Source organism: Microtus pennsylvanicus, chromosome 3 (genome assembly GCF_037038515.1).
Source record: "Microtus pennsylvanicus isolate mMicPen1 chromosome 3, mMicPen1.hap1, whole genome shotgun sequence".
NCBI classification, from domain to species: Eukaryota; Metazoa; Chordata; class Mammalia; order Rodentia; family Cricetidae; genus Microtus; species Microtus pennsylvanicus.
The window spans coordinates 10233776-10253224 of record NC_134581.1 but is presented as its reverse complement, the minus strand read 5'-3'; the positions used below and the strand labels follow the sequence as shown (position 1 = coordinate 10253224).

Sequence of the window (19449 nt, the reverse complement as noted above, 5' to 3'; positions counted from 1 at the left end):
TTCAGAACCCACTTTATCATATTTTTTCCAGAGCTCAATTCTTCCTGGGTTACTCTTCATTCAAAGATTCAGGGGATGGGGTAGTGGGTTGGACTGGAGAGCTGGCTCAGTGAGCAGAGGACCCGAGCTCAGTTCTCAGCATCCCACACCACAACTCCATGGATCCAGTGTGCCCTCTTCTGGACACTGCAGGCACTGCACTCACATGCACACACCCACATAGGCACAAACACATATGATTAAAAAAAAAAAACAACAAAATAAATCTTTAAAAACAAAACAAAAGACCATGGAGATCAAAAGGAGAGGAATCCTGTGTCCTTATGGTCTTCTCCCGGCTGGGCCTGGGCCTGGCACCTGGCTCAGGCTCCCACCACTTTCTGCTCCAGGCTCCCTACTCCCCACTGTCTTCCATATGCTCATTCTTCTAGATTTTCTCATCTCTCAACCAAGATTGTCATTGCAATGACCAAACAATTCCAGAATGTCTGTGTCACTCGACCCATAGTTGGCTCAGCGGTGGGTGCCACAGGCTGGCAGTTCCACAGAAAGACAACCAAAAGAACTAATTCTAAACCGGGTTCAGAAACCACAGAGTGGCAGAATCTCCTATTTTGACTTTCATTCCCTTGTATCAGCAAATAGAAACCACTTCGTGGCTGAGCATAAAAGCTAACCCTAGCACAGGGGAAAAGGAAGTCAGTGGCCCTGAGTCACAAATACCAGCAGCACTTGTGAGGGTGGAGTTTAATCACAGCCCAGGGCTGAATGACTAATGTTGGCTGTCTGAGCTTGGCTGTGGCTCACACAGCGGCCTGAGGCCTGTACTCCACGAGCCCTCGGGCTGAGGCTAGAGGTGCTGCCTCTGTTGTTCTTTCTTAAAAATGCCTTAAGATCCCCGCAGCAGTAGGCAGCAGAAATGCTGTAGGTCCCAAATGGTGGCGGCAGGCCATGTGGCGGCAGACAGCGGGCCCTGGGAGCAGCCAGTCCCAGGCAGAGACGGCTGCTGGTCCCAGAGCAGTGGTGGCGGGCCATGTGGCAGCAGGCAGTGGGCCCCAGGCAGAGAAGGCTGCTGGTCCCTGAGCAATGGCTGGTTCCAGGCAGGGAGACACAGGGCGGGCGGGCAGAAGACAGAAACATGGATAGACACGACATGCAGGGTGAGGTTGAATGTTTATTCAGGGAGTTATGGAGGAGGAAAGGTGAAGGGGGGGAGAGAGATGAGGAGGAGGAGGAGGAGGGGGGGAGGAGGAGGAGGAGGAGGAGGAGGGGGGAGGAGGAGGAGGAGGAGGAGGAGGAGGAGGAGGAGGAGGAGGAGGAGGAGGAGGAGGAGGAGGAGGAGGAGACAGAGAAGTGGGGAGACAGGCAGAAGTGAAGCTGCCTCTCAGAGAGGAAGATGGAAAAGAGAACAAGCTCAGGCCGGAAGCTGAAGATCAGCCTGCCTCAGCGGATGGGGAGGGGAGTGGGTGTGGCTTGTCTCTTAAAGGGACCAAAACCATAACATTCCCAGGTCTTCCTTATAATAAAAAGCGCACGTCAAGGAAGCAGAAAAGGAAGGGCCCAAGATGGCGGCAGGCAGGTCAGAGGTAATGGGAGTGGGCGTGGCTTGTCCCTTAAAGCGACAGGAAAGCACAACAGCCTCAACCACGGCCCCTGCAGTGCTTACTGACAACAGTCCGCCCTGTATCCAATGGTTCCTCCGTTTTCTGAAGCCCTTCTCAGTTTGTGCTATCCAGTCCTTCTCTGTCACCAGTTTTGAGTTGAAAAAGGTCAAAATGCCAAAGATGATTCTCTTATCTTATTGGGATAAAGTATAAACAGCCCTTCCCGTACAGTTCTGCCTCGGTATTTTTTATCAACTAAGTGGTAAGCACTCATGATATAAATGTCAGACAACCCCCAGAGACAACACTCCGGGGCCAATAGAATGTGTTCACTACACAAGAAGCTAAGTTCTCACCCCGACTGACTCAAGAGAAAAAGTTTAACGTGGTCTGGCAGGAGAGATGAGGCCTAGCAGCATTTACTCCAGAAGAAAAGGTTGACATGATGGCTTGGTGAGTGATGGCGCCTGCCAAGGCTGACGACCATGTGATAGGAGGAGATTCTGACTTCCACAGGCGCACCAAATCGTACACGTGCACGTGTCTATCCCAAACAAATAGACTTAACTTAAAAAGAATTAGTCTCAAACTGGGCGGTGGTGGCGCACGCCTTTAATCCCAGCACTCGGGAGGCAGAGGCAGGTCTATCTCTGTGAGCTCGAGGCCAGCCTGGTCTACAGAGCTAGTTCCAGGATGGGCTCCAAAGCTACAGAGAAACCCTGTTTCAAAAAAAAAAAAACAAAACAAAAAAACCCCACCCCCCCTCCCAAAAAAAAGTAGTATAGCCAGGGAGTAGGCTCGTGTGCCCGGTCTCTCTCTAGACACGAGCATCTTCTACAGTGTCGCAAACTTTCTGCCAACAGTGCCCCACTCCAGCTACAGTCATGCACACAGCCTTCCAGATGCTAAGACAGCTGTACCAAAGAAACGGCCTCCTTAGATTAGCACCTGCTTCTTGTTTTGTGGGATATTGGCAACGGTTTGGAAATGCCACTCAAAGACTGTCACATGCACATAAGTCAATTGTTTGTAAAGAATTCAAACGTGACAGCCTCCACAACCAACATTCGATAACTGCAGAATCAAAAAAAAAATCGCAGGGCCTAGTGGCTAACAGTGTCACCTGTAGACTCTAAAATGACCGTGGTACACAGATGTCCCTTTGCTCCTCAGTACCTGGGGAAACAGCACACTGGCTGCTTGGTAAGGACATCGTAACCACACATCTCTTGTGACTGCTGAATGTCTCATCTCTTGGAAAATGCCAGAAACACTACAACCCCAAGAGCCCACAGCTATAGCAATAACCTTTCCCGGAGTTGGTTTAATTGATTTATAATTATCTATTCATATCCAACACGGGCACCTGCTGACGACTGCTACAGTATGGATCACATTATAAGACGATTTCATATGTAGTACATTCTGGAGTAGACCAAGGAAGCCTTAGGAACAAACTGAGCATTCTATAAAACAACACCAGAACGTCAGCCAGGCTCTGACCCTCCTTGCTCAGGACACCAAGACAGAGGTGGTTTTGCGACTGGAGGCCTGAGCAAACCTGAGCTCTTGAGCACGCACTTACCTTAAGAGCAGCTCCTTGGGTAACTTTTTGTTGATAAGGCCATCATCATTGTTTGAGAAAACCTGCAAGAGAGAGAGACTGTACACAGTTCTTCAGTAATGTATGAAAAAAACTAAATCACGTTTTTATACTGGGCCACAGCAGCACTACTTACTGTCCTACAAAAAAACAAAAACTTCATGATTGGAGTTCCGTGCCCAGTACCCCAGTACCCATGTCAGGGGGCTTACAACACCCCTGGCCTCCACAGCACCAGCACACGAGTACATCTACCGCCCCAACTCCAGCAAACACACCCACATAATTAAAATGAATAAAATAAATCTTTTTTGTTTTGTTTTGTTTTTTTTTCAAGACAGGGTTTCTCTGTAGCTTTGGTGTCTGTCCTGGAACTAGCTCATGTAGACCAGGCTGGCCTCGAACTCCCAGAGATCTGCCTGCCTCTGCCTCCCGAGTGTTGGGATTAAAGGCATGCGCCACCACCGCCCGGCAAAATAAATCTTTTTAAGATGGCAACACAGCCATTCGTGCACTGCATTCTACTGGAGGCTCTGGTGAGAACGCAGCAAGAGAAACAGAAGACATAAATGACATGGGGCTGTGTAGAGACAATTCCAGAAACCCACAAAGCATACCATAACTCATCAAAGAGTTCATAAGACCACACATTTATAAAAACAGAAATGATACACTTTTAAAGAATTATTTTTAGTTATGTGTGTGCACATCTGAGCACAGCGCTCTAGGAGGCCAGAAGAGGGCGTCGGATCTCCTGGAGCTGGAGTTACAGGCAGCTGTAAGCTGTCTGTCCAAAGTGGGCCCTGGGAACTGAACTCCAGTTCTCTGTAGGAGCAGCCGGGGCTCTCAACTGCTGAGCCATCTCTCCAGCTTCATGAAAATATATTTCTATACATCACAAATGGACAACTTGGAAATGAATTTTAAAAGCAATCAAATTTATAATGGCATTAAAATGAATAAAGTACTCAAAAATGAATCTGACAAATTTTATATATATGTATGAGTTCCATTGCTGAAATTGCATTCTGGGTTTGGAGAGATGGCTCAATGGGTCAGATGGCTTGTTGTGCAAACAGAAGGCCAGAGTATGAATCCCAGAACCCACATGAAAAAGCCAGGCATGGTTGTGAGCGTCTATAATGCCAGCACTGGCTGACACTGGATTCCAGCTCATTAGCCAGCCTAGCTGAACCAGTGAGCGTTAAGTTCAGTGAAAAACCCTGTCTCAAGGGAATAAGGTGGATGTGATGAGGAGGCTACTGACATCTTCCATGGGCCTCTACTTGCGTGTGCACAGGCATACAGCACACACACCAACGTACACACACACATAATACACAGAGGCATACATCAGACCCACACCCACAGAGGTATATATTGCAATGTCTGCTCATCCCTTTAAGAGTCAAGCCACTCGGGGCTGCCCGCCACACCCACTCCGGGATCCGCGGCATTTACTTTTACCATAGCATATATCTCACCCACACACCCATGTGTATGTGTGCACACAACACAAAGGGAAAAAGAAAAGAAATTTTGCTTTACTGGTTGCTGGGAGTTGTGGTCAGGCCCGCAATCCAGCACTCTAGAGGCTGAGGCAGGAAGATTGGGACATAAAAGATATCAGCCTGGCCTACAGAGTGAGGCCCTACCTAGAACATCCAAACAAGAAGAAGAAATGAGATGGGGGAGGGAAGGAAAAGGAAAGGAAATTCCTTCAGAACTGCTGAGAGAAACTGATTATACGAAATAAACTGACAGACCCCACAATCACGATAGTGACTGCAGGCCAGCAGCCCAAAACTGCTGCGCAGGCCTGCAGCTCCCACCATCCACTCTAGAGCTCAAGCTCGTGAAAATACAAGGGACCCAAAGTAGCTAACACAGGCCTGGAAAAGTCCAAGAGCTCAGTCCTCCTGATCTCAACATTTGCTCTATGGCTAGGCACAGGAGCACACACATCTCAGCTGCTGCAGGGCTTGATGTGGAGTGATTGCTTGAGCCCAGACACACACACATGCATGCATGCACATGCGCGCACATACACACACACACACACACGCAACTAAAATACTTTAATGTTGATTTTTAACTCTTTATTCAAACTTACATATCTGTGTGTGTGGTGATTTGGATGAAAATGGCCCCCATAGGATTACAGGGAATGGCACTATTTGGAGGTGTGGCTTGTTGAAGGAAACACGTCACTGAGGGTGGGCTTTGGAGCTTCAGAAGCCCAAGCCAGGTTACTATCTCTTCCTGCTGCTGCCAATCCAGATGTAGAACTCTCAGCTGCTTCTCCAGCACCATGTCTTGAATGCCTGCCACCATGTTTCCCACTATAATGACAATGGATTAAACTTCTAAACCATCAGCCCCAATCCAATGTTTTCCTTTTTAAGAGTTGTTGTGCCCATGGTGCCTCTTCACTGCGATGATATGTAACTGTGTGTGCAGGACCCACAGAGGCCAGAAGAGGGCATCAGACCACAGGAGTTGTGAGTGGGCATGGGTGCTGGGAACAAAACTCAGGTCCTCTAAAGGAGCAATCTTAACCTGCGAGTCATCTCTCCAGTCCTAAAAATGTAAGTTTTTAACTAGAAAGCTATAGTAACTAAAATTCTGAAGTCTGGTGTGGGAAGTCCTTCTTTATGTGCTGCTTTTACTGGTTAATGAATAAAGACGCTGCTTTGGGGCTGTGGCAGCACAGAACAGAGCAAGGCGGGAATTCCAAGTAGAGATGGAAGAGAAAAGAAGGTGGAGGTGAGACGCCATGTAGCTGCTGAAGGAGTAAGATGCCTGCCCCAGAACCTTATCGGTAAACCATGAGCCTTGTAGTAAAGTACAAAATAATAGGAATGGATTAATTTAAGATGTAAGAGTTAGTAAATAAGAAGCCTGAGCTAATAGACCAAGAAGGGCTTTAATTAATAAAGCTTTTGTGTGATTATTTTGGATCTAGGCGGCTGGGAGGCATGATTAAGGACAAAGTGAATAGGACTGAAGGCCCAGAAACAAATTCTATTTCGGGATTTTTTGGCTTTTGTTTTGTTTTGGTTTGGTTTTCTAGACAGAGTTCCCTTGTAGCTTTGGAGCCTGTCCCAGAACTAGCTTTCATGGACCAGACTGGCCTCAAACTCACAGAGATTCGCCTACCTCTGCCTCTTGAGTGTTGGGATTAAAGCCGTGCACCACCACGGCCCACCACACACCAACTCAGAGACAAACTCTTACAGTCAGGAGCCATTGATTTAAATGGGGAAAAGCCTTTTGAAGAAATGTGCAGGACGATGGGGTCCTCATGAGAACCATGTGGCTGGACTTTACCTCCACCGCATGGAACTCACTCCAAGTGGAGGTGTGTGATGTAAACACAGGACCAACAACTGCAGCCCTTGTGCTGTGGGCTCTGTGATGGTTTTAAACTATGATACCCAAACCACAGACAACCCAAATAAACGTAGGTAAGGTGAACTTCATTAAGAGAATACCTCCTTGATACAAAGGGCACCATTCAGAAAAGAAAAAGGAGTGTACACGGCGGAGCGCCCTACTGTAGTGCCAGCGCTTCTGAGACAGAGGCAGGAGACTGCCACACATTTGAAGCCCCACACGCCTATACTGGGAGTTCCAGGCCACATAGGGAGACCCAGTGGGAGCAAGGGTGGGGTGGGGGGACAGAGAGAGAGACAGAAACCAATGAACACTCATAAAAATTCGCAAACACCATGAAGGGGATCCCAGGACACATCAGAAACCTCTCAACAACAAAAAGGCAAGCTAGGCTCAGTGGGTGCACCACTTGTGTAGGAAGCATGAGGACCTAGTTCAAATCCCTAGCACCCATGTAAGAAACCAAGCATGGATGAGCATGCCAGTAACCCCAGCTTTGGGGAGGGTGGTGTTGGAGACAGGTAAACCCCAAGATCTCAATGTCCAGCTAGCCTGGCTGAATGGTGAGCTTTAGGTTCGGTGTGAGACCCTGTCTCAAGGCAATAAGGCGGAGAGTGACAATCACTCAACACCCTGCTCTGGGCTCTACATGTACAAAAACATGCATGCTCACACTCATGTGTACATACCTCATGATACACTCACACCTAAAACAACAGCCCAATGAAAGAACTGGCAAAGAAGCCGGGTGTGATGTTATATGCCTGTAGTCCCAGCTACTTGGGAGGGTGAGGCAGAAGGATTCACTTAAATCATGATTCTGAGACCAGCCTGTGCATCATAGTAAAACCCATCTCATAAACAAACATGGGGTGCACCTCAGCTGACCGAGTGCTTGTCTGCGCCCTGGTTTTCACTAAAGCCCACTGTAAAATGGTCAGCCTCTTAACCCTGGCATTTGGGAGGTAAAGGTGTGGGCATCCGAACATTAAGGTTATTCTCAGTTACACAGCAAGCTCAAGGCCAGCCTGCAATACATGAGACAGTGTCAAAACACATAATGAAAACAGCCCAGTGATGGCACACGCCTTTAATCTCAGCACTTGGGAGGCAGAGGCTGTGAATTTGAGGTCAGCCTGGTCTACAGAGTACGATCCCCATCCCAACAAACAAAACAAACCTTAAAACTTACAACTGCCTATAAACTGCAGCTCCAGGGGACCCAGTGCCCTCTTCTGGCTTTCTAAGGCATCCAGGCTCACGTCCACATACCCACACAGAGATACACAGACACAAAAGTAAAACTAAATTTCAAAACAACAAACAAAAACCAGCATGTGGCTGAGGCGACCACAGGTCTTAGTGGAGATCCACTACAACTGTTCTACGGGAGATGATGTGCCCACCAGACTCCCTTCCAAACATGCCTGTTTGTGCTGCAGATCAGCGCTGCTGCCGGCTTCGGAGACACATTCTTGCAGCGGGCGGCAATTACTGCATATTCAAACCTGGTCAGACTGCTGAGAAACACCAACTGCTGAAAGCCGAGCCCTAAAAAGGACACCCCTCCATGGTGGACGAAGGCAGTGGAATGAAGGGGGTCTTGGGGAGGGGAGGGTGCTGTCTTCTGAACAGGAGAGGGACGGCGCACTCGGGAGCCTTCAGCGGCTGTGACTGTCTAGACGCATCCTGCGGAAGACAGGCCATCAACACGCCATCGTAGAGCCGGGAGCAAACCGAGTACACAAAGACGTGTAAACAAAACCAGAACTAATCCTGCAAGCTGTCATCAGACAATATTAATAGACAGTTTGTCAGAGAGAGGGAAGAGGGGGAGGTCAGCCTTCTGCTGTTCAGATAAGACACTGAGATTCTTCTTTTTATCTTTAGACTTATTTTATCTGAGCACATTCCCTGCATGTATGTATGTGCACCACGCGCATGCCTGGTGCCTGCAGAGGTCAGAGGATGACTGTGGGTCACCATGTGTGTGCTGGGAAGCAAACTCAGGTCCTCCGCAAGGACAAGTGCTCCTAACCACTGAAATTCTATAAGATTTATTTTATTTTGTGTGTATGTGTATACATTTGTATGAATGTATGGCACATGTGTACCTAGGAGGCCAGAAAGGACAACAGATTCTCTGGAACTGGAGTAACAGGCAGTTGTAAGCTGCCACGTAGGTCCTGGGAACCAAACCCAGGTCCTTCGCAATTCTTTTTCTTTTCCTTTTTTATTATGCATATGTGGGTGTTTTGCCAGCATGTATGTGTGTGTACCACTTGCATGCCTGGTGGCTGCAGAGACCGGAAGAGGGGTCAGACCCTCAAGGACCAGAGTGACAGACACCTGTGAGCAGTCACATGGGTGCTGGGAAAAGAACCTGGGTCCTCTGGAGGAGCCCCAAGCACAGAGGCATCTCTCTAGCTCCCTCGGAGATTTTTACTCTTAGTGCGGCACATACTACAGTTTGAAGGCCTTGGTGTGAAGGTTAAGGTCGTAGGCTTTGGAGAAAAACTGAGTGATGTTAAATCCTTACTTGGCCACTGACCAGCTACTATCTAGGCAAGGCACTTAATCTAGCTCTACTAAATATGTATAGTAAAGTCAATCTCATGGGGACGGTGGAGAAGTGTGGGAATTCAATGTGATTGGCCTAGAACTTGGCTCTATGGAAGAAAGGTATGAGAGTTACTGAAATCATTCTCTACCTCGACATCAGGAGCAGGAATCCAGACAACCTACTTTTCATGGTCAGTGAGCACAGAGGCCTCATTGTGTAAGAGTTTCTGTCTCAATTTGTATCTCCCCTCGCAGTGGATTGTGGGTCTCAAGCTGCCCCTCCCCTTGCAGTGGGTTGTGGGTCTCAGTCTGCCCCTCCCCTCGCAGTGGGTTGTGGGTCTCAAACTGCCCCTCCCCTCGTGCTATGGGGACTGTGGGTCTCAGTCTGCCCCTCCCCTCGCAGTGGGTTGTGGGTCTCAGTCTGCCCCTCCCCTCGCAGTGGGTTGTGGGTCTCAAGCTGCCCCTCCCCTCGCAGTGGGTTGTGGGTCTCAGTCTGCCCCTCCCCTCGCAGTGGGTTGTGGGTCTCAAACTGCCCCTCCCCTCGTGCTATGGGGACTGTGGGTCTCAGTCTGCCCCTCCCCTCGCAGTGGGTTGTGGGTCTCAAACTGCCCCTTCCCTCATGCTATGGGGACTGTGGGTCTCAGTCTGCCCCTCCCCTCGCAGTGGGTTGTGGGTCTCAGTCTGCCCCTCCCCTCGCAGTGGGTTGTGGGTCTCAAACTGCCCCTCCCCTCATGCTATGGGGACTGTGGGTCTCAAACTGCCCCTCCCCTCGTGCTATGGGGACTGTGGGTCTCAGTCTGCCCCTCCCCTCGCAGTGGGTTGTGGGTCTCAAACTGCCCCTCCCCTCATGCTATGGGGACTGTGGGTCTCAAACTGCCCCTCCCCTCATGCTATGGGGACTGTGGGTCTCAAACTGCCCCTCCCCTCATGCTATGGGGACTGTGGGTCTCAAACTGCCCCTCCCCTCATGCTATGGGGACTGTGGGTCTTGTGCATGCCAGACAAGTGCTCTACCCAATGAGCCTCTTTCATTTTCAGACAGACAAGATCTCTCTAAATTATCCAAGTTGGCCTTGAAGTTAAGATTTTTTTCTATCATAGGCTATGTTAGGAGCATGGGTGCCAGCAATCCCAGCACCCAGAAGGCTGAGGCAGGAGAATTACCACAAATTCGAAGTACGCCTAGCCTACATAGTAAATTCTAGAACAGCCAGGGCTATAAAAAAAAATCTACCTTGTATATGTATACACACACACATATAAACACACACAATTGGTAAAGTGCTTGTCACATAGGAATGAGGACCTGGGTTTGATCCCAAGAACACACAATAAACCACCACCGACAAAAACCCCGGCTGTCCTGTGACATGTGCTTCAGTCCCATCAGGGGAAACAGGTGATCTCTGGGGCTTACTGGCCAGCCAGTCTAGACTAATAAAAAATAAAAAATAAAAAAAAACAAGGTAGCTGGCACCTGAGGAACAACACAACACTCAAGGTTGACCTCTGACCTCCACACACATACACCTGCATGCGCATACCCAGAAAAGTCAGAAAAGGTAGAAAAGAAACTTTAAAGTGGAAAAACTACTATTAAATATTTGAGTTTAAAGTTTCCCCAAATTCACATTTCCTAAACCTCTAAAAGGCCTGCTCACAAACAGAGAGTGGGGTGCAGAATACGAGGAAACAGTCAGCAGAATGAATTAAAATGGAAAAACATGATGATGTGACATACAATTCAAAACAGAAATGTATTTTATAAGCTGAATTAAACAACAACACAACGGGCACCAAGAGAAGACACTCCAACATCCAGTGTGTTCCAGACCAGCTAACGTTAAAACCACCACCGGAAGTCTTACACAGCAGCCACAGAAGAAAAATAGGGAGAACAGGAAAAGGAGGTGAGAAGGAAGGAGCCCAAAGGAAAAAAAAAAAGACGGTGAAGAATGCGAGCAAAGAGAAGAAACCAACTTTTATAAAACACTGCTGCTTCTCCCTGGGCCGTAAAAGGCGTCGTGCAAATCATCCGGTCTGTGAGCCACAGTGAGCAGACGCCAAGTCCTGAACACAAACTGAGGTGATCGGACAAACTCTCAGAGCTGTCCAAGGCAGAAGTGTGGACACATCCACGCGCCCGCGCCCGTGCCCGCTAATCCCTTCTCTTTCAGCTTTGCCACGGGGAAGAATGCAGAGCCCAGAGTGTGAGGCCTGCCCACTGTTCTTCAGCACCTACCCCAAGGCTGGAACAAGATGCCAATCACTCTAGACAGCTCAGAGCCAAAGCATCCAAACAAGAAAAGCCCGTCACTTCCTACTCCACAGCACCTCAGAGGGACAGACGACGTTCTGCAGTACCACCCGCTTGTCTATGGTGTCTGTCACCTCAGCTACTGGGAGCCCATGGGTAGGAGAGAAAAGATCCCCAGAGCTCCAGGTCAGTGAGACCCTGTCAAAAGTAAAGTGGACAGGGATGGAGGAAGACATCCAATCACCGACCTCTGGACTTCATTCACATCGGCACCTACACACATGCATTTGGGTGTGCATACACACGCCAAACAAATATCCATCTATTTATTTATGGCAAGCATGTGATTTTTTTTACATTTTATTACTTATGTGGAGGGCATGCCCTGTATAGAGGTCAGAGGAAAATTTATAGGACTCTCTGTTCCCACCACGTGGGTCAGGGGTACGGAATGCGGGTTGTCAGGATTGGCAACAAGTGCCTTTACCCACTGAGCCATCTCACCAGCCCCCTAGAGATCTATTTATTAAAATTAGGCTCGTCCCCTATTAGCTAACCCTCAGACAGTAGTCTATTCCCAGGGTGCGTCACGAACTCAGGGAGTCCACTTCTTTTATATCTTTGGAGGCCTCTCAAGAAACCACACCTGAACCTTGACCATTCGAACCAGCACACAGGCCAAGTCAATTAAGGCTTTAAACAAGCTAATGGAGGCCAGGTGACATGCCCACGGCCTTCCAAGTTTATCGAGCAAAACTAACGGCTTACGGTGTTTACAACGCACTAATGACAGATTCATTCAATCCCTCACCGAAGGTGCAGCACTCATAAGGGGGGAAAAAGTCCAGTTCAATGTCCTCCAGTTTTACAAAAGAGGGTAAGAGGGTCTCTTCCAAAGCCACCCATTAAACCATCCAACCCCTCGTGCTAGGAGCCCCGACAAGACGCTGAACTTGAAACAAATGTGTGGTACAGTATTGACATCATTGCATAAAAGCAGCCTCAAGTACGCAGACTGAAGAGTGTGGCTGTGGGCATCTATGCAACCACACCCTCTGGTGGCTTCCCGGGCACGCTCGGGCCGAGCGGCGTCACGGCGTCGGGGTGGCCAACCGAGTAGAGGTCCCGGGTGTGTGACTCAGACACGGAGCATCAGAGAGCACGGCGTCCCGGTGCCCCAGGCATCCAGGCATCCAGGCATCCAGGACCGGGGGACCTGGGCTTTCCACCTTCAGGACCAGTCCGAAGAGCCTTGCCCTGCCCTGCCCTGCCCAGCGCGGCCTCACCCGGCCCGGCCCGATCCTGCCCTGCCCGGCCCTGCCCCGCCCAGCAGGCCGTGGCTCTTCTCCGCACCCTCCCCTAGGCGCCCAGCATCTCCACCGCCCCGCAGGCGCGGGCCCCAGACTCACCATGGCCGCGAGCGCGCCCACAGCCCGGAGTCACACGGCGCCGGCGACGCCCGTTGTCCTGGTGACGCCAGCCCGGCGCCCCGCCCCGGCCTCAAGGTGGGCTCGGAGACGGCCATTGGCCCGCATCCGCCACGTGGTCTGTAGGCGCGCCCTTCGGCCCGCCCACTTCTTCTGGCCCCACGCAGCTTTGAGGCGGGGCCTGGGTGTCTTGGGGCTCCACACCTGCTCGGTCCCATCATGGCAGCATCACCTTGACGCCCTCCCAACCGACAGGTGACCCAGCCATGCACTGTCCAGAGCAAGATACTTTTGTGGATTCTCTTTACTGAAAATTATAAAAAACAAACTACAACAAAAAACTCAAACTATTGGAGCTGGGGATGCGACTTAGTTGGTAGACTGGTTGCCATGAGTGCATGAAGCCCTGGCTTCCTCCCACAGCGCCACATAAACCCAGCCTGGGGGTGTACTCCTGTTCTCCCAGCACCGGGGAGGTGGGGGCTGGAGGACCAGAAATCCAAGGTCATCCTCAGCAACTGAGAGTTCGACTCAGCCTGAGGTACAAGAGACTTTGTCTTGGAAAAACAAACTCCAATCACCCAAGAGGCCATGGCTCACGCCTTTAATCCCAGTACTCGGGAGGCAGAGACAGGCGGATCTCTGTGAGTTCGAGGCCAGCTTGGTCTACAGAGTTAGTGCCAGGACAAGTTCCAAAGCTACACAGAGGAACCCTGTTTCCCCAAACAAACAAAACAACAACAAAAGACCAGTTACTAAGACCACAGTAATCCCAATACCTGAAAATGTCATGACTGGTGTTGGGTCCGTGAGGGTTGGGCAAAGATGGAAGACAAACCACTAAAGCAAACTTTATTCCAGAAAAAAATAAAAATTAAAAAAATAAATCTCCATGGGGCACAAAAAGCTTATCAGCTGAGACCACAGCCAAGATGGATTTGTAAGGCTGTGGCAATGAGCTGTTTCTGAACTCCCCCTTTTATAGCAAGAAACAAGCATTAGGCGTAAACAAAAGAATTTTTACAATCTCAAGGTAAAACTCAGATACAAATTGCTTTTTTTTATTTTATTTTCTTTTACAATTTCCATTAATAGGGTCTTTTTTAGTTAAATTAGTGTATGCATTTTGCCCATTGTTTTTTTCTGGCACTTTCTGATGGTATTTACCAAAGTTCTACACTCCCCAGAGACTGCTTGTTTTGTGTAGCAGGGAAGGGTATGGGAAAATGCGCAACCAAAATGTCAGGTACATCCCATCATTTAAAAGTTAGCTCAGCTCACATCAGTTGCTGGTCATGAGTGGTCAGTTTGCAGAGGGCCGCTTCAGCCTTGCAGACAGAGCTATGGGCTGTAAAGCAAAGTAGCCCACTGTTAATAGTTAATCCTTAAACTGCTGAGAAACTGCAGACAGCCTACTCTCCTCCTAGGCTTACAAGTTTACATTTCTTTATTTCTACATTCTTATTTCTGGAATCTACATTTTTATATTCTTATTCTTGGTGTTCTAATCTGTTGGCGTGCATGCTTCCATTCAAACACATAGCGAAGCAAGCGTTTGTTCTATAAACTAATTTTTCTATTAAAGATGACTACCTGACAGGCAGTGGTGGTGCACCCCTCTAATCCCAGCACTCAGAAGGCAGAGGCAGGCGAATCTCTATGAGTTTGAGGCCAGCCTGGTCTGCAGAGTGTGTTCTAGGACAGCCAGAAGCTGTTAAACAGAGAAGAGAAACCCTGTTTCGGAAAAAAAAAAGACTCTCCTTAAACTGGTGTGCAGTGACTGAGGTGGATGGAGTAAGAAATACTTGGGAGACTGAGGCAGGAGGATCCCCTTGAGTTTAGAGTTCAAAAGAAGACTGAGCAATATAGAGAGGCACCTCCCATCTGCAACATGCAAACACATTAATATGTAGAATCTTTGCGGGTTCATTACTGATGGTGCCTAATATGCATAGCTTCTAAGTCAGTAAATGAGACAGCAATCTGTAGCATGTTTTTAATGTGGTTGATTGTGAACCTAGCCTTTAATGTCTGAGTCATCTCTCCAGCCCTTTAATGTGGTTGAATAAAGTGTAGATATTCCCCGATGCCGCCCATGGACCTGATGGGGAAGAAACATTTGGTCTGGGATTGTGGCTCAGCTGGTAGAGGGCTTGCCCAACATTTAGGAAACCCGGTTTCGACCCACAATGCTGCATAAGCTTTTTATGGTACTCCTGCACACTAGGCGGAAGGGTCAGAAGTTCAAGGTCATTCCTGTTGCTATGGAGTAAGTCTGAAGCCAGTCTGAGCTTCATGAGACCCCCATCTCAAAAATAAATAAATAGATAGATAAAACAAAAGTCAACAATGAACCTGACATCTCCCCTGGAATGTCTGACAGAGTTCCCAAATTTACGGGGCCCAAGGTTCTTTTTTAAAAAAAAAAATATTTCTTCCAAAGGTCCTGAGTTCAATTCCCAGCAACCGCATGGTGGCTCACAACCATCTGTAATGGGGTCTGGTGCCCTCTTCTGGCCTGCAGGCATACATGCAGACAGAATACTGAGAATACTGTATACATAATAAATAAATAAATCTTAAAAAAAAAAAAAGAACTGCAGAGGAGCCAGAGGCTCCGTGAGTAAAGGTAACAGACTACAGAGTGCATTCCAGAACAGCTAGCGTTACAGAGAAACCCTGTCTCCAAAAATCAATAACAAAAATAAAAACAAAATAAAAAAATAAATATTTATTTAACTTGGTGTGAAGACGTCAGATGCCCTGGAACTAGAGTTGCAGACAGTTGTAAGCTGCCATATGGATGGTAGGAATTGAACCTGGGTCCTTTGGGAGAGTAGCCAGTGCTGTTAAGCCATTTTTTCAGCTCTAACCAAGGTTTCCCATCTTCCCCATCCCATCAGACATTCCTACTGTCCCCTGATTGTTCTGAAAAAAATTGTCCTTGGTGTCTCTTTTTTTCCTTTGACCTCACTTCCCATCCATTAACAAACATTCTCAAGTCTACCTTAAAAGACAGGTGACCTAGCCGGGCGGTGGTGGCACACGCCTTTAATCCCAGCACTTAGGAGGCAGAGGCAGGCAGATCGCTGTGAGTTCGAGGCCAGCCTGGTCTACAAGAGCTAGTTCCAGGACAGGAACCAAAAAACTATGGAGAAACCCTGTCTAGAAAAATTCAAAAAAAAAAAACAACAAACTACTTTCTCAGACTTAATTTCTTACCAACACCCTTCCCTAAATTTGTCTCTTTGTGCTATAATTTGAACAACTATCCAAAACTCATGTTCAGACTTACGTGCATGAAAAGACAACGGCCTAACAGGGCTGCATCTTGCAATGGGAAACAGTCAATGCAGAGACTCGTGAATTAGTCCATTCTGGGAACGAGTGACTCAGCCCTAACAGGACTGGAACTTCCAGAACCATAAGATACAAATGTCTACTTCTTACCAAGGACACAGCTGTGGCATTTTGTCACAGCAGCGTGATCAGACTAACACATTGTGCCTCTTGTCTTCGCTCCCATGATGTACACGATGGTGGGGTTCCAGTGGTTTCTCTGGCATTGAGGACAAAAGAAAATAGGCAAGCTTTTCTAATGGTCTGTGGTCAGTTTCTCACATCTGGCTGTGATGAAATACCCACATGAAAGCAACTTTGGGAAGGAAAGGTTTCTTTGAGATCAAAGCTTAAGGTATCATTCGTTATGAAAGGAAGGCACGTGTCAGAAGCCTAAGGTAGCTCGTGACATTGTGTCACATAGCATCCCCAGTCAGGAAGCCACCTTGCTTTCTCTTTTTATTCAGGCAGGGGCCCCAGCTTACAGATCACTTGAATTTAGGATGGGCTTTTGTTGTGGAATATTATTTTAAGATGCGTCACATTTGTTCATGCTGTGGAACACTTGTTTAATGATGCAAAGATGTGCTGCATTCTTTACGTTGCATCTCTTTAACTCTAGAAAGCTGTGTTACTTTGTCTAAAACACCGATCAAATAAAGAGCTGAATGGCCAATAGCTAGGCAGGAGAAAGGATAGGGGGGCTGGCGGGCAGAGAGAATAAATAGGAGGAGGACATCAGGGGCCAACCACCCAGCTATACAGCAAGCCATGGAGTAAGAAGTAAAGAAAGGTATACAGAAGAGAGAAAAATAAAAGCCCAGAGGTAAAAGATAGATGGGATCATTTAAGAAACACCGATTAGAAGCAAGCCAAGCAAAGGTCAGGCATTCATAAGTAATCCTAAGACTACACGTGTGTTTATTTGGGAGTTGGGTGGCAGGCTCCCCAAAGAGCAAAGAGTAAAACAATCAACTTCCCACTTGGAGAGGCCTAATGCAGAAACCCCTCACAGACATGCCCAGAGGCTTGACTTCTAGGTGTCTCTCGGTGCTGTCAAATGGACAGCCAGTATTAACCATTACCGCCAGTAAGCCCCTAAGGGTTGGGTACATCCCACTGTTTGCAACTGCTGTTTCCATACCCTGTGACGAAGACTTGGTGGCTGCTGTGCTAAAGGAAAGAATTCCCCTGACTGAGCTGCAAATGTCTCTAGACAGGGACCGGAAAGTTAACACAGTATAAAAGCGTGGCCAGCTGCCTGCATTTGGCATCGTCTCCTCTACACTGTGCTTGTATCTCGGACTTCAGGAACAACCATCTCATAAGGGCGTGGAGATGTCCCCTAGGCAGGGACACCTGACCCTGAGATGAGACCCACTGACCCCTGATATAAACACTCTCTAACTAGTATGGCTTTTGCCTCCTCGACTATAGAATCTTGAACAAGACCTTTGCAGCCTGCTGAGGATAGTGCTGAAGATGTCACCATTACCTTTTCTGTTTGGTTTGCCGGGGTGAGTGTAGGGACCTGATTTTTGGGGGGCCTCCCAGAGTCAGACCTCTGGCACAGAACTTCATTAACACCACCACACTAGCCTACTTTATTTCCCAAGGCCCCTCAAATCTGCTGAAGGCCAGTGACCAGCCTCTGCTTTCTTCTCTGCCTTAGACAGGGTCTGGCTGTGTAGTCCAGGCCAGCCTTGAACTCATGGAATGCCTCCCACCTCAGCTTCCCACTACGCCTGGCTCACTATTTACATCTTAGCGTACACGGTTGAAGGCCGTGGTGGTTGTACAGTCTGTTGCCTTTGTGGATGTTTATCCTGGTCCTTCTGATCTGAAGGGATAGTTTTGTGTGCTTAAAAAAATGTAGGCCAAGGCTGGGAGGTGGTGACACATGCCTTTAATCCCAGCACTTGGGAGGCAGAGAAAGGAGGATCTCTGTGAGTCTGAGGCCTGACTGATCTACAGAGCGAGTTCCAGGACAGGCTCCAAAACTATACAGAGAAACCCTGCCTTGAAAAAAAAATGTGGGGGCCTCAATGAGATACATACTATTTACTAAAGTTACTGTATTTATGAGCTCAGGCCACTCAGTTAGTCCAATTTTATAATTTTACTATTACTGACTCATGAAAACTTTGTAAAACTACTATAGATGGTCTGTAGTAGGCTTTTTCTTTTGGGTGAACAACCGGCTCCCAAATCATGACATGGAGACTTTTTATTAGCTATGAATGGTCAGCCCTAGCTTAGGCTTGTTTCTTGCTTTTTCTTATAAATTAACTATTTCCCTTCATCTACATTTGGCCTCAGGGCTTCTTACTTTTCTTTCATTCTGTATGTTTTATTTTTCCTGCTTCTTCCATGTCTTGCTGGTTAGCCCCAGAGTCTCTCTCTCTCTCTTCTTTGCTGAGCCTAGATTGCTTCTCCTACTTATTCTTAGCTATTGCTGTTCAGCTTCTTATTAGGTCAATCAGGTGCCTTAAACAGGCAAGTTAAAACAACAACACATCTTTAAATAATTAAACAAATGCAGTATAAAAAATGAAACACACCTATATATAGTTAAAGTCCTCAACAATTGTCAATTTCTTTTCTGTCCTCTGTCAATCTTTGTGTTTTATTAAAGTTGTTATGTGCCTTCTGTAACTGCTAGGAAACATTCTCATAGAGGTTTGAGATCATGGGAAATATCAGATTCTATTACATGTAGTATGTTTTTAAACATTTATTTATTGGGGGGGGGGTGTGAGTGCCACGGGCACAGGTGGAGGTCAGAGGACGGCTTGTGGGAGTCAGTTCTCTCTGCCCCCTTGGCTGACGTCGGCTCTCTCTTCTTTCTGATGCTCTGTATATCTCTGGCTCCCTAGCTGTCTTCATCATGGTTCCATTGCTGTGAAGAGACTTCATGATCAGTGCAACTGGCAACTCTCAGGAGAAAAAGCATTTGACTGGGGCTGTGTAGTAATGGGAGCAGCAGGGCTGCGTCCCAAACACCCCAGCCGCCTGCCCGGCTAGCTTATGCCCCGAAATAATTACACACAAATTGTATTCATTTAAAGACTGCTTGGCCCTTTGCTCTAGCCCTTACTGGCTAATTCTGATATCCCAATCAACCCATTTCTAATAAACTGTAGCACCGGTCTTACCAGGAAGATTCTAGCCTATGTCCATCCTGGGTCGGACCTTCATCATGTGTGTCTGCCAGGGAGCCGGGCATGGCGTCTCTGCTGAGGCGTCTGCTCCCGAGAGGAG

General features: G+C 48.0%; 1 protein-coding gene across 2 annotated transcripts in view; it reads right to left on the bottom strand.

Moving 5' to 3' along the window:
* The window catches only part of Fbxl2 (F-box and leucine rich repeat protein 2), a 54161-nt gene extending 41243 nt beyond the window's left edge, over positions 1 to 12918 (bottom strand). For both annotated transcript variants that reach the window (XM_075964270.1, XM_075964272.1), the window contains exons 1-2: positions 12832 to 12918; positions 3190 to 3251 (exon numbers count right to left, since the gene is read on the bottom strand). In XM_075964270.1, coding sequence (XP_075820385.1) covers positions 3190 to 3251; positions 12832 to 12834 — 65 coding nt within the window. In that variant the 5' untranslated portion in view covers positions 12835 to 12918. The remainder of the gene's footprint in view (positions 1 to 3189; positions 3252 to 12831) is intronic.
* Between the last annotated feature and the right edge of the window lie 6531 nt (positions 12919 to 19449).